The 15,666-nt window shown below is 43.5% G+C and overlaps 1 protein-coding gene across 2 annotated transcripts in view; it reads left to right on the top strand.

The window, feature by feature from the left end:
* Positions 1-15,666, top strand: part of ice2 (interactor of little elongator complex ELL subunit 2) — a 91,781-nt gene that overhangs the window by 16,128 nt on the left and 59,987 nt on the right. For both annotated transcript variants that reach the window (XM_048520685.1, XM_048520686.1), the window contains 3 exons: positions 4,658-4,792; positions 10,701-10,817; positions 12,377-12,536. In XM_048520685.1, coding sequence (XP_048376642.1) covers positions 4,658-4,792; positions 10,701-10,817; positions 12,377-12,536 — 412 coding nt within the window. The remainder of the gene's footprint in view (positions 1-4,657; positions 4,793-10,700; positions 10,818-12,376; positions 12,537-15,666) is intronic.

Raw genomic sequence — 15,666 nt, 5'->3', positions numbered from 1 at the left:
TTAACTAGTCTGACCTAGCTTGCATTGAATCATAGAGTTGTACAGCATGGAAACAGAATCTTCTCCAAAATCATGATCCTGGTCTGAACTATGGGGAGTATTTGTAGTCTGAGAGATGTCCAGTTCCTTGGGATTATTGGGACAAAGCAGAAATTTGAAAAAGGTATCAGAAAAATTCCCAAATCTCACTGAACAGAAATTGAGGGTGCTGGGTGAAGGTTTACTAGAACTTGTGATATGCACGGTTAATTAACCACGCAGTGTGCACATTAGCTGTTGGTGATCCATGGCCAAGAAACTTTCCCCAGTGAGAGCAATGACCTTGATGGTATGATATCGAAAAGGCCCACATTTAAGGTACTTACACATTATTAAAGTAACCCAGTCCTCTGATTTCCCCCACTTTAAACAGAAGCACAAATCCACTATTTAGTGATGGATTACTGCTATTGAAAGAATAAGGAAGACTGAGTCAGCATTTGGTGATCTAATAGAAAGTAAATGAGTTGATGAGATGGATTGGAGAGCATTGCCGGTGAACTTTCCATTCACAACGGGCATGGATTTCTGAAAGAAATCCTAAACCTCTAATTCTGGCATTTCTTTCATTGATGTCGGTAAATTTGTCACGAGTGGCTGTTGTGTCACTGGATTTCATTCACCAAGATACCTTTCGAAAAGGTTATACCTCCTGTGGTTGGGAGATTCACATTCTAACCACTGAGTAAATACCTCCTCATTTCCCCATTGGATTTCTTCGTAACTATCTTGTCTTTACGATTCCTGCATTTGAATTCTCCCACATTAACCCCCTCCACCCCACTCAAAAGCCTCCGGTTAGAGCAGTGACTGTCATCTCTTAGTTCTCATACCCCTTGAACCTGTACGGGTCAGCAGAAATGGCCCCAGTGCCTCAGGAATCCTGTACTGTTTCTCCTGCCGCACATTCATCTGCACTATCCTTCCCTTTCAATACTCACTGATTGACTGGAGGCTATTACATTTGAAGCCCTACTGACTCCCTAAAGTCTGCTTGAAGGATCTTGTTGCTCTTACTTCCTGTGTCATTGGTTTCCCACAAGGACCATATTTTCCAGCTGTTTGCCTTCCTCTTCAGAATACCCTGCAGCCCTGGTGTGACGGCCTAGGGAGACAGCATGCCACCCTGGAGGCACATCGTAGAAATCCCTACAGTGTGAACACAGGCCATCAAGTCCACACCAACCATCCAACAAGCATCCCGCCCACACCCATTCTGCCCCACCCTATCCCTGTAACCTTATGTTTCCTGTGGCCAGTCTACCTAATCTGCACATCTTTGGACTGTGGAAAGAAACCGGAGCACCCGGAGGATACCCACACAGACAGTTACCCGAGGGTGGAATCAAACCCGGGTCCCTGGGGCTGTGAGGCAGCAGTGCTAACCACTGAGCCACCGTGCTGCCCTACAGCAAGCACCCAAGTCTGTATTCAGCAGGATCTACAGCTGAAGAAATACCTACCAACTTCAATAATTCCCTAACTCGTCCTGCCAGAGCAGCTGGGTCACCCACTCTTTGGTCTTGGCTAGGTCTGGCCTCCAATGAGGGAACTGTCACTTTCACTGGTTTCCAAAGCTAGAAAATGGTTTGCAAGCAAGTGAGATGCCCTTGAGATGACCTGAATGGGGAACGAAGATGCATTTGGGGGTTTTCTGTCAGTACCTGCCTTCACCTCTTTTCTCTGGTGGTCACCCTCTCCCTCTCTGCTTGCACTTTGTGTAGCTGCAGAGTGGCCCTGTCCTGAAATGTCCAATCCACAATGCTGAAAACCTCGTGAATGCATTGCAGCGGCCCTCGCTAAAGTTCTGTCTCCGAAAGCTGGAGCTGTTCCGGCCGGAGGTACCTCCTGCTCGTGGTCATTCAGACCGGCTGGAGCAGCCGGAATATCCCACAGAGAATAAGATGTGACACTGGGCCGGACTTCCCCAGCCAGAATGAGCTCAGTAGAAGATAGACCTTTGGTTTTATTGTAATATTCCTCCTCCTTCAGCATAAACTAGAAAAAAAATCATTCTTGTTTATGTCCTGAGTCCCATTCATCCCTGGGGTACGGGTTCTTGCAAGTGCAGTTGCAGGTAGACAGGGTGATGAGAAAAGGTGTTTGACACACTTGTCTTCATTGGTTAGAACATTGACTATAGGAGTTGGAACTTCATGTTGCGACTGTACTGGACAGTGGTGACGCCACTTTTAGAAGACTGTACAATTCTGGTTGCTCTTCTATAAGGAAGCGCTGTTAAACTTGAGAGCGTGCAGAAAAGATTTGCAGGGGCTGGAGAGTTTGAGTGAAAGGGTGAGGCCGAATAGGCTGGGGCTTTGTTCCCCGGAGCGTAGGAGGCTGGGTAGTGACCTTATCGAGGTTTATAAAATCATGAAAGTCATGGATAGAGTGAGCAGTCAAGGTCTTCTTTCATAGGGTGGGGAAGTCCAAAACTAGAGGGCATAGGCTTAAGTTGAGAGGGGAAAGATTTAAAAAGGGCCTGAGTGGTAATGCTTTCACACAGAGGGTGGTGCGTGTTTCGAATGAGCTGCCAGAGGAAGTGATGGGGGTTGATGCAATTACAACATTTAAAAGGAATCTGAATGGGGACGTGAATAGGAAGGGTTTAGAGGGAAAATTCTGGCAAATGGGATGAGATTAATTTAAGATGTCCAGTCGATATGGATGAGTTGGACTGAAGGGTCTGTTTCTGTGCTGTATGACTGTATAGTTGTGGTAGTAACTTAGTTCTCATGTCAGTTATGTGCATTGACAATGTACTCCCTCATTGATCTCAAATTTACCATTGAATATATTCAGTGACCCAGCAGTTTCTCACCCCTTGTCCTGCTTCTGTTAAAGTCAGAGGTGGGGAGGCAGAATGTAGGTGGAGATTAAGTTTGAAGTTTAAGCATTTTTAACACTTTAGCAAGCGGAGCCCACTTGTTTTTGGATTTAAAAGTCACCCTAAAGTGTTAGTTTCTAGCTCCATGTGCTCTGTTAAACAAACATCAATAGCATCACCTGAGGTTATTGAATAAAAGAAGGCTAATTAATTCCATATCCTCACTTTCTACCCATGACCTTACAGATTAATCCGTGAATGAGTGTTCAGTTGCCTTTTGAAAGTCAGTATCGAATCTGGCTCCTCCATCTTTTCAGGAGATGTGTTCCAGATCTTAACACCCTTCTCTATGGCGAAATATCACCTTTTTTCCTTCTCGTATTTTTCTGCTTAGAACGTAGAGAAGTGCAGCCCTTCGGTCCCCAGTTGGTGCCAAACATGATGTCAAATTAAACTAATCCATTCTGTCTGCCCTTGATCCATATCCTTTCATTTCTTGCTTATTCATGTACTTAACTAAAATCTCCTATCATTATCTGCCTCCACCATTACCCCGGCAGCACTTTCAAGGCACCCACTACTGTCCATGTAAAGAAAAACATGCCCCTCACATCTCCTTTGAACTTTCCTCCTCTCACCTGAAAAGCATGCCCTCTGGTATTAGACACTTGTTTTAAACTAATGACTTTTAGTGCTGATTACATTTTTTTGACGAGGAAAGAGTTATATCTCAATCGGAATTTCTCAGATTTAATCTCTCTTACTTAGCATCACCAAGGAAACAATCCCAAATTTCCCTTCTGTCTTCATATAAATGAATTTTCTTATCCTTGGTACTATTCCAGTAAATCTCTGCACTCCTTCCTGTATTGTTACATCTTTCCTGAAGTGTGGTGTCCCAGCATTGAACAAAGTTCCCCAGTTGAGCTCTAACCAGTGAATTGTAAAGGTTTAACAGCAACTTCCTTCTTATCAGTCCCTCATTTACAGAACTAAATAAGCCCTAATGTTATGTGAGAGAGATAGTAGGAACTGCAGATGCTGGAGAATTCGAGATAACAAGGTGTGGAGCTGGATGAATATAGCAGGCCGAGCAGGAAAGCTGACGTTTCGGGCCTAGACCATTCATCAGAAATGAAGGGTCTAGGCCCGAATCATCAGCTGCTCGGCCTGCTGTGTTCATCCAGCTCCACACCTTGTTATCCCCTCATGTTATGTGACAGGGAGAGCAGTGACACCTTTAAAGTTGAAAAGACCAATCACAGGGCTTGTTGCGAGTATAGCAGGTACTCCAGATAAATGTAATCACTTCCAAATCAGAGGTTGTCAAATTACACTTGAATGTCAGACAACACAATGATTCTTTTAAATTTGTTCCTGGGATGAGAGTGTAGCCGGCTAGGTGAGCATTTATTGTCCACCCCTTTCTGCACTCTGGGCAATTAAGGGTCAACCACATTGTTGTGTGTTATGTAGGCAGTCTGGGTAAAAATAGTAGTTTCCTTCCCTAAAGGGCATTAGTGAACCAGATGGGTTTTTGACAATCAACAATGATCTTGTGGTCAGCAGTAGTCTCTCAATTGTGGATTTTTTATATTGAATTCAAATTCAAATCTGGGAACCCAGAACATTAGCTGTGTCTCTGGACAATGACAACACCACCAGGCTATCACCTCCCGTTGTTATATGCTGGTGTATGTACATATGAAAGCCAAGCATGTTTATGGCGTTTGGTGTCTGCACAGTTGACCGACTGCGTAGCTAAAATTGACCCTTGCACTTTATTTACAGGAGATTGTCATGGCACAGAATGAATGTGTGAAAAAATATCCTGAAGTCTACACTGTCTCTGAAATGATCAGCATTATGGGTGGGAAATTCATCCCAGATCTTGCTCTTCAACTGGAAAAGAAGCTGTTGTGCCTGGTAAGAGATGAGCTGAATGTCTAATTGTGCTTAATGCTTCGTTCTCGTTTATTGGTGCTCCTCTTGACCATCCCATCACTGAGGGCTCAACAGAGGGCTCAGAAATGAATTCTTCACCAAGGTTCTATCTTTTGGAGGGATTGTAGCATAGCATGAAAGAAAACAAGAGAATCGTCCCGAGACACGCGCACCAGATCTTCAACCATCATTGAATTAATTTGATCCCATTTTCTTAAATAGATTTCCTACCCCTGAGTGCCAGGGTAATGATCGCTGCCTTTACTTGTACCCAGGATCAAACAGTTTGCAAGCAGTTTACAAACTATCCCCATGTGTCCAGAAAATCTGGGGGGTTGGGTTATAGCATGTTGGACACTTGAGTGTGGCATAAAGGAGCATGCACATTGATTTGAATAAAACTGCGATCAATCCCATAGGGGCTCTTAGTGCAGTGGTATTGTCACTACCTTTGAACCAGGAAGCCCTGGTTCAAGTCCCAGCTGCTCCAGAGGGCTGTCATAACATCTCTGAACAGGCTGATTTGAAATAAATCAACCCATACAATTTGTCGATGATCAAAGGACTATATTTGGCAGACTGTACCCATGGTTTCCAATGTTCTGCTTGGAAGTTCTCCTTTACAGTTCATAAGATTTAGGAGCAGAATTAGGCCACTTGGCCCATCAAATCTGCTCCACCGTTTGTTTATGGCTGATACGTTGCTCAGCCCCATTCTACTGCTTTCTCCCAGTAACCCTTAGGTTCCTGATTAGTAAGGAGATTATCTACTCTGCCTTATCGGCACTCAGTGACTTGGCCTGCCTAGCCCCCTGCAGCAATGGGTTCTATAGTTGCACTACCCCCCAGGTTAAGAAATTCCTCCTCCTCCTCTCAGTTCTAAAGCGTCATCCCTCCACTCTGAGGCTCTGCCCCCCAGTTTTATCATTACCCCTGACTGAAAGTCTTTAAATAATTTGCACGGGCAATTTATTTATCTCAGATGAAGGGATTTGACAAGGAATGGCAGCAAGAATTTGAATGGGTTGAGTGAACAGGCGGTGGAGACATGATCATTAATTTTCCCAAAATGGGGCTAGAAGATGAGAATCCTGACCAATCTTGGGCTTTTAAACCCCGAAATAAGGGAGGAATGTTGAGAGAGCAGCAGTCTAATGGTGTACTGTCAGTTGATTGTAAAGGGCTGTTTTATGCTTTATGAATTTGTTTGAGTTTAGTGAATGCTGTAGTTGGATTCACTATGATTGGACAGAATCGCTGAGAAAGCTGTATTGATGAAAAAGTCACTATCGACAAGGAGGTGGTGATTGACACTGGTCATGGTGATCCCGAGGAAACACAATTTTAGTCGTAGTCATACAGCATTGAAAGGACCTTTTGGTCCAACTTGTCCATACCAACCAGATGTCTAAATTCATCCAGCCATCATCTGGCCTATATCCCTCTTAAACCCTTCTTATTTGTGTATCCATCCAGATGCCTTTCAAATGCTGTAATTGTACCAGCATCCTCCGCTTCGTCTGGCAGCTCATTCTAAACAGTCCTTTACAATCCAACTGACAGTACACAATTAGACTGCTGCTCTCTCAACATTTCTCCCTTATATCAGGGTTTAAAAGCCCAGGATTGGTCAGGCTTCTCACCCTTTGTGTGAAAAAGTTGCTTGTTAGGTCCCTTTTATTTCTTTCCCCTCCCACTTAAACCTATGCCCCTCTAGTTTTGGACTCCCCAATGCTGGAGAAAAGACCTTGATTATTCACCCTCTCCATGTCCCTCATACCTTTTATCAGCATCTATAAAGTTACTCCCTCAGCTTCTGATGCTCCAGGGAAAACAGCGCCTATTCAGTTTCTCCCTGTAGCTCAAACTGTTCAATCTTGGCAACATCCTTGTTAATCTTTTCTGAAGCCTTTCAAGTTTAACAATATGTTTCCCAGAGCAGGGAGACCAGAACTGAATGTGGTGTAGTCAGATTCAGCCATAACTTCCAAGAATTAAATGCACAGTTTTTGTACAGGACCATGGGGAAAGAAGTAGGAATGGGATAATTCATAGTTCCACTGAGCCCACTAGGGAACTGGCGATTCTGTGTTTGGTGATAGGTGATCAGGCGGACTTGATTAGGAGTTTAAGATGCAGGAACCCTTTGGGGCAGTTACCATAATGTGATAGAATTCACCCTGCAATTTGAGAGGGAAAAGCTGGAATCGGAGGAGGCAATGGCTTAGTTAATGGACTGTTAATACTGAGATCCCAGGTAATCTTCGGGGGTCCCAGGTTCGAATCCTGCCACAGCAGATGGCGGAATTTGAATTCAATAAATATTTGGAATCAAGAGTCTAATGATGATTATTGGAAAAACCCATCTAATGTCCTTTAGGGAATGAAACTGCCATCCATACCTGGTCTGGCCTACATGTGACTCCAGACCCACAGCAATCTTGTTGACTCTGAACTGTCCTCTGGGCAATTAGGGATGGGCAATAAATGCTGCCTGGCCAGTGATGTCCTCATCCTGTTAATGAGTAAAGGGAAAAATAAATGTAATTGAATAAAAGAAACTGCAAAGACATGAGAGGGGATCTGTCCAGAGTTGATTGGAAGTGGAATCTAGCAGGGAAGATGGTGCAGAGCCGCAATGGCTGAAGTTTCTGGGGATAATTCGGGAGGCACAGCAGAAATTTATTCCAACGAAGCAGAAGCATATTAGGGGGAGGATGAGGCAACTGTTGCTGACCAGACAAGCTAGGGGACAGCATAAAAGCAAAAGAAATATATAATGTGGCAAAAATGAGCATTGAGAGCCTTTTAAAAACCAGCTAAGAAAGCTATAAGGGGGAGAAGATGAAATGTGAGAGTAAGCTAGTGAGTCATATAAATGAACATTGCTAGACTCTTTTTTAGATATCTAGGAGGTAAGGGAGAGACCAGAGTGGAAAATGAACCACTGGAAAATTAGGATGGTGAAGAAGTAGTGGGCAGCAAAGAAATGGCAGAGGAACTGAATAGGTACTTTGCATCCATTTTTACAGTGGAAGACAGCAGCAGCATACCAGAGTTTCAACAGAGCCAGGGAACAGAGGTGAGTGTGGTGGTCATCATCACAGAGAAGGTGCTGGGGGAGCTGACAGACTTACAGCTGGATAAATCACCTGGACTGTATGGACTATATCTAAACTGCTGAAGGCGATAGCTAGGGAGATTGTGGAGGCATCGTTTGGCAATCTTTCAGGAATCACTGGAGCCAGAGAGGCCCCTAGAGGACAGGAAATGGCTAATGTAACACCCGTGGTTAAGAAGGGAGGAATGCAGAAACAGAGAAGTTATAGGCTGGTTCGCCTGACCTCGTCTGTTGGTAAGGTTTGAAGGTCCATTATTAGGGTTGAGATTGCAGAGTACTTGGAAGTATATGGTAAAGTAGGGCTGAGTCAGCACAGCTTCGTCAAGGAGAGGTCATCCCTGACAAATCTGTTAGAATTCTTTAAGAAGATAATGAACAAGGAGAGTCAGTAGATGTTATCAATTTGGATTTTCGGAAGAACTTTGACAAGGTGCTGCACAGGAGGCTGCTAAATGAGAGAAAAGTCATGGTGTTAAGAGCAAGTTACTGGCATGGATAGAGGATTGGCTAACTGGCAGAAAGCAGAGTTGTGGGGATTAAAGGGTCTTTTTCAGGATGACAGCTAATGAGTAGTAGAGTTTCGCAGGGGTCAGTGATGAGATCACAGTTATTCACATACATTCACAGTCTGGACAAAGGAACTGAGGGCATTATTGCTATGTTTACAGATGACTCAAAGATAAGGGGAGGGACAGGTAATGTTGAGGAGGTGGGGAGGCTGCAGAAGGACTTGGACAGACTAGGAGAGTGGGCAAACAAGTGGCAGATGGGATACAATGTGGCAAAGTGTAAGGTTTTGTACTTTGGTGGGATGAATAAAGGCAGAGACTATTTTCTAAATGGGGAATCTGGAGCACAAAGGGACTTGGGAGGCCTAGTTCAGGATAATCTTAAGGTCATCACGGAGGTTCACTAAGCAATTATGAAGGAAAATGCAACGCCAACATTCATTTTGGGTGGGCTCGAATACAAGAGCAGGGATGTACCACTGAGACTGTATCTGACTCTGGTCCGACCGCATTGGGAATATGCTTAGCAGGTTTGGGCCTTGTATCCAAGGAAGGATGTGCTGGACTTGGATGAGGTCCAGAGGAAGTTCACAAGAATGATCCCAGCGCTGAAGGGCTTGTCATATCAGGAGGGATTGAGGACTCTGGGTCTATAATCATTGGAATTCATAATTACAAGGAAGGATCTGATTGGAACTTACAGTATACTAAAAGGCCTGGAAAGTGTGGACATGGAGAAGACATTTCCACTAGTTGGAGAGATGAGGACCTGAGGGCACAACATCCAAATGAAGAGACAACCCTTCAGAACTGAGCTGTGGAGGAATTTCTTCAGACAGAGGGCTGTGACTCTGTAGAGCTCGTTTCCACAGGGGACTGTGGGGGGGTGCCAAGTCATTGAGCATATTTAAGGCTGAGATTAGTAAATGTTAGGGCTCATATTTTCCAGTGAGAGTCTGAGTCCAGTGGTAGGTTGAAATACAACTTTGTAACAGCTTCAGATTTTCTTTTTAGAAAGAGACTGAATACTATTGGTCTGTGATACTTGGTTATCCCTCTGTGATTGGCTGTCTGTGCAGCATCTTAAAGAGACGGACAAGATGGTGATCCACCCAGTCATGATGTTTTCATAGACTTTAACGATAAGGGGGACATTTCCATTGCCTGAAACTGGTTTGAATCTTTTCTTTTGGTGATTTTATTTTTGTATATAAGCGGATCTGTGATTATCTGAAGGATCTGAACTAAAACCTATCTTAATGTTATAACAGGTTGATTAAATAATTCAAGAGAACTAACCACATAGTGTGAAATGTTCTTACCTGTGTACGAAATTGCAGCTGTACATTCTCTCTCAGCCAGTAACCTTGGTAATTACAGAGCTGCTGTTGTCCTGCTTGAGGTTACATTCAGCAAATATTTTCCCACACACTCTAACTACTGTCTGCCATGTACTGCAGAGCTTGTCAGGGGCAGTTGTTGGCCATTTTTTTGAGCTCTGTCATGGGCAGCCCTAGCAGTAAGGGTTACAGGAGAATGGGGTTGAGCAATATATCATCAGCCATGATCGAATGGTGGAGCAGACTTGATGGGCCAAATGGCCTAATTCTGCTTCTAAATCTTGTGAACGTATGCTATATTATTCTGTGCTTTTATGATCAGGATGTTGAGCATAGACTATGGTGTTTCAGAATGAGGCAGTTGTGTCGCCCATGGATTCATTTGCAGGGTGATGCTTCCAATTTCTGCATGTGGTGTTCCAGCCCAGCAACACTGACATGACAAGTGAAAGTTCTGTGGCTGGGTACTTTGAGAAGGAATTGTTTCTTGAATTAATTGATGTGCCTGCGATCCCGAATTGCTCTTGACCTGGTATAAAATCGATGGTTGCTCTTGCGTTTCAGGTAAGGAGTAGAGGTCACTGTTTCTAAAAATTCAGGCTTGCCCTTTCGGGACAGAAATGTGCAGAATTCATTTTTGTCAGAAGTTTGTGTGACTTTGGAACTTAGGGCTATTGAATAATTTTTAAGACAGGTGGACAGAATTTTATTTGTTAGTGAGGAAAAGTGAAATTCAAAACACACATCAATCAACCATGATCTCACTGAATGGCAGAACAGGCTGAGGGCACTGAATAGCCCTTATTAGTGTACTTTGCATGGCAATTAATATAAATGCCTTGTGATTTTTTTTTAAATTAGATGTTTTAGTTTAAGCTTTTTAATGAAAAGTGATTGCTGACTATGCTTTCTGTCTCCAGGGCAAGGCTTCGTTTCTGCGGGTACCAACTCAAGCCACCTTAGACCAGTTAACAACAGATTATAAAACGGTTGCTGCATTTAGTCCACCCACAGAGAGGGCATCTGCTTTTCAAGCTGTAAGTTCCTTACACTCGGTGAATGTGCTTTTAATAATTAGCAGCTTGAGAGCAAATCCTCAGAATCAGCGAAGTTTTTGTTTTCCGATGTCGTTTAGAGACTTCCTGATCTGTGGCATTGCACAGGCACTTGAGAAGAGCGATCACCTTCCATTGAAACTGGGTTTGTTGACTAAAGGTGAACTTGCATGGGACGCAGTGACGTAGTGGTAATGTTGTCGGGACCGTATTGCAGACACCTGGGCTCAAGTTCTGGGGCCATGGGCTCAAATCCTGTCATGGTAGCCTGTGGAAATTAAATTCAGTCAATAAAGTCCACAACATTTGGCTAGTTTTGGTTATTGTGATTGTGAAACTAGCATCAAATTGTCATAAAAACTCACATGGTTTGCACATTCAGAGAAGGAAATCTGTCATCTTTACCTGGTCTGGTCTACATTTTTGTTAAAAGGAAATGGTGGAATTTGTTACAATTACATCATTTAAAAGGCGTCTGGATGGGTTAATGAATGAGAAGAGTTGAAAGGGATACGGGCCCAATGCTGGCAAACGCTGGACTGGATTAGTTTAGGGTATCTGGTCAGTGTGGACGAGTTGGACCAAAGGGTCTGCTTCTGTGTTGTACATTTCTATGACAGCATGTGACTCCAACCCCAATGCAGTTGGCTCTTGACTGCCCCTAAAATGACCCAGCAAGCCACTCAGTTCAAAGGCAATTAGGGATGGGCAACAATTACTGTTCTTGCCAGTGATGCCCCCATTGCGCGACAAGGGGGATAAAACAAGGATTATTTAGTCATCATTTTAAAGTAAGCCATTCTGTTTTTAAATGTTGCATTGCTTACAGCTAAGTAAGAGAACTGGCAGTCATGTGGGTTTCAGATTAGTGTTGGTTGAAGCACAGAAGTTTCACCATTGGATAGTTTTGACAGCAGTCTCCAACTGTGGCAAGCACAGTGCTGCAGGGGTTAGATGAAATTCTCTGCCAAGTAGGAAATTATAATAGGAGATGTGTGCACAAAAATATGATACATGGTTGCAAGGGTTTATAAATAAGATTTGGACAGATTCTCAGCCCTAATTTGATTGTGCAGAAAATCATGTTGCTACTTGTTGTGAATAATTATTGGCTGAAATATAATAAAAGCTCACTGTTGTTTATCTTTAATGTGGAATGAAATTTGCTTCAAGTTTGCCTGCATTGCTAATTAATGATTAAAATTTGTAACCATTGTTCCTGATCATCCAACCCTCCACAATCTCTTCATTCCCGCTGATCAGGTATATTATTGATTTCAATCACCACCTGTTTGCGGCTGTCTCTCCAATTAATGGGGCTGTATGTTCTGGCCGTCACTTCACAATGTCCTTGATCTTTCAAGATATTCCTCAGAACCCACTCTTTTTGACCAAGTTTTTCCTGTCTTAATGTTTCTTTACATGGCAGTATTAAATATTGTTCAATGTTGCCCTGGAGGTGCCGTCATTAGCCGCAAAGATGCTACATAAATTCAGGTTGTCCCGAAGTGTGAAGTATTTGTTTTTGTAACATGTTGCAGGAAATTAGTAGCGATGAGAATGCAGAGAAGTTGAGTGTGAAATATGGAGCGAAGGTGTCTCTAACCAGCCAAGCATTGTTTACTCTGTTGAATAATTGTGCACCAAACTATCCAGAACCCTGGGAACTTCCTGTGCATGTGAAAACTGTCTCTGGCAAAGGTATGTCTGTTATAATATTTCCTAATAGCACTCGGATTAAGGAATTGCTAATGTGTTTTTTAACAGATTAGATTGGTTAATGTACAGGATTACTAGTTAGTGGTGAGGTGAGATTGGTTCCCTTGTTTTCTTACCAGGTATCGACCATTAGACATTAGACCCTCGGGAAAATAATCCTGGTGAGAAAACTGCACCAACAACTGTGCCAGAACATCTTTTTATGATTGGTAACACGGTGTGGAGCTGGATTAATACACCAGGCCAGGCAGCAGCAGAGGAACAGGAAAGCTTACATTTTGGGTAAGGGTCCCCACCTGAAACGTCAGCTTTCCTGCTCCTCTGAAGTTGCCTGGCCTGCTGCGTTCCTCCAGCTCCACACCGTGTTATCTCTAACTCCAGCGTCTGCAGTTCTTGCTATCTCAGTGACTTTTATAATTGGTGTTTGGTGAAGTTATCTGCATTCATCTTATTGTCCAGTAGGGGTCACTTTTCTTTTTCGAGGTGTCTTCCTGACATTTTCCTGAGGGTGGCACGGTGGCTCAGTGTCTAGCATCGCTCCCTCACAGCGCCAGGACCCGGATTTAATTCCACTGTCAGATGGCTATGTGCAATTAGCACGTTCTTATGTGCCTGCATGTCTTTGCTCCAGTTTCCTCCCACCATCCCAAGATGTGCAGGTTGGGTGGGTTGGCCCAGCTATATTGCCCACAGTATCTAGGGATGTGCAAGCTAGGTGGGTTCGCCATGCAAATTGCAGCAGTAAGACAGAGATGTGGGTCTGGTTGGGATGCTCTTTGGAGGGTCAGACTCGATGAGCTGAATGGCCTGCTTCTGCACTGTAAGGATTGTATGATTCTACCATCTGGTTTTCAGGGACTCTTTTTACATTATCAGCTAGCTCCTTTATCAGTTGATGTGTTCAAATAGTAACCATGCCTTCGGTATTTGTGCTTACATATGAAGTGCGTAGATTCGCACAGAAGTAGAAATAAAAGAATTTAGCAACATCCTCAAAGATCACCAATAAACCATTAAACTGAAAGCCACAATACACCGAGGAGAGCATTACCTTCCTAGGGACTAATTTTTTTTTAAAGTTGTCACCAGACAGTGCTCATACATGAGCAACAAAAGGCTTTTACAAAATAGCTGGCACGCCTCCAGATAGAAAGCTAAACTTGCAGGCTGGTGACGTTAAAGCTCATGTATCCCTGTTGTGATGTAGTGATAGTGTCCCTACCCCTGGCCCAGGAGACCCAGATTCAAGTCTCTCACTCGAGAGGTGCATGATAGCGACTCTGAACAAGTTGATTGAAATACTTCTGCAGTACCCACACACAAAGCTGGAAGATTTTAATCAGGCTATTACTGCCCTGTTTTACTACATGTCAGATTTTAATTGCACATTCAACTTTAACAATTGAACACTTTTATCACAATAATAATCAATCATAGCAGCCCCTGAATGTATGCAACCTTAAGCTTGAGATTTCAAAATCATTTGCCAAGAATTCACTCCCTCAGTGACTCTGGTTTCTTGCCTGCTACCTAGTGCAGTTTTCCTTTGACTAGTTTAAAAGTCTTCCCTCCACTTGGTGGCTTCCATTTCACCTTTCCAACCAGCCTTTGCAGCCTCCCTGTCCTTTCTTTTTCCCCGCCCTGGCCGCCACACTTTCTGCCCTCCCCCCTCCACGTTTTGCAGCTCTCCCCAGATCACCTTGTGGCCTCCCCTCCTGACTTCCTTTAAAGCCTGTCCACTATCTACACGAGTGAGTCAGGAGTGTGAAAGAATACTCTTCACTTGTCTCTGATGAGTGCGGCTCTAGTCGAGAAGCAGGATGCCACCCGGCACAAAACAACCCACTTGATTGGCACCACATCCACCATTTTCAACATTGCCCCCAATTTGCAGTGTACAAAGGAAGAGAGACACTGCAGCACTTGCCAACACTCATCCAACAGCACTTTTCAAACCCATCACTTCTACCATCGCGAGTTTTGTAGAACAGGGGATTCTAGGGGTACAGGTACATAATTCTTTAAGGCTCGCATCACATATGTAGACAGGGTGATTAAAAAGGCATTTAGCATGCTTCCGCAGCCCTTTGAGTATAGGAATTGGGAAGCCATGTTAACATTGTAAAAGACATTGCTGAGGCCTCTTCTGGAATACTGTGTCCAGTTCTGGCTGCCCACTTGTAGGAAGGATATTTTTAAGTTGGAGAGGCTCCAGAAAAGATTTACAAGAATGTCACCAGACCCAGAGGGTTTGAGTTATAGGGAGAAGCTGGATAAGCTGAGACCCCTTTACCCTGTGGTGTCGGAAGTTGGGGGGGGGGGGTGACCTTGTAGAGATTTATGAAATCATAGCCAAGGTCTTTTCCCTCGAGGGAGGGAGTCCAAAACTCGAGGGCACGATTTTAAGGTGAAAGGAGAAAGATCTAAAAGGGATCTGAAGGGCAACATTTTCACACACAGTATGGTTCATATATGGAGTGTACTGCCAGAGCAAGTGGTAGATGCAGGTACAATTAACACATTAAAAAGATATTCGGACAGGTACATGAATTTGAAAAGTTTAGAGGGCTATGGGCCAAATGCAGACAGCTAATACCAGTTTAGTTTGGGATACTTGGTTGGCAAGGACAAATTGAACCAAAGGTCCATTTCCACTTGTGTGATTCTATGACACCGCTTTCACACTCTATTCCCCTTGCTGTTAAGAACCAGCATTCTACTAACTTTACTTATTATTTGTTACATCTGTGTGTTTACTTTGGTTTTCATGTACAAGGACACCCTGATCACACTATGCCACAACATTTTACAGTAATTCTCCATTTAAATAATAGTATGCTTTTCTGTTGTATTTCCTGCCATTAATCTTGTAGAATGAATCTGATAATCTCACTCTTGCAGAAATGTTCTGTTAAAAAGAATAGGCATAGGCACAGCAAGGCAGGCAGTGTGAAATGTTCACCGGTTGGCCATTGGGTGGTGCTGGATATGTTTCCTTGGCACTGTGTCATGCTAAGGCTTCATATTTTTGAAATAATAGGCATAAGCTGTAGCTGTTGTATCTGCTGTCCCATCGTGCACTCAGTCTGCATTCTTAGTGTTTCTTATTTAA

The sequence above is a fragment of the Stegostoma tigrinum genome, chromosome 36 (assembly GCF_030684315.1).
Source record: "Stegostoma tigrinum isolate sSteTig4 chromosome 36, sSteTig4.hap1, whole genome shotgun sequence".
NCBI lineage: Eukaryota > Metazoa > Chordata > Chondrichthyes > Orectolobiformes > Stegostomatidae > Stegostoma > Stegostoma tigrinum.
Note: the sequence above shows the minus strand (reverse complement) of the source record. Positions and strands in the feature narration are given on the sequence as shown.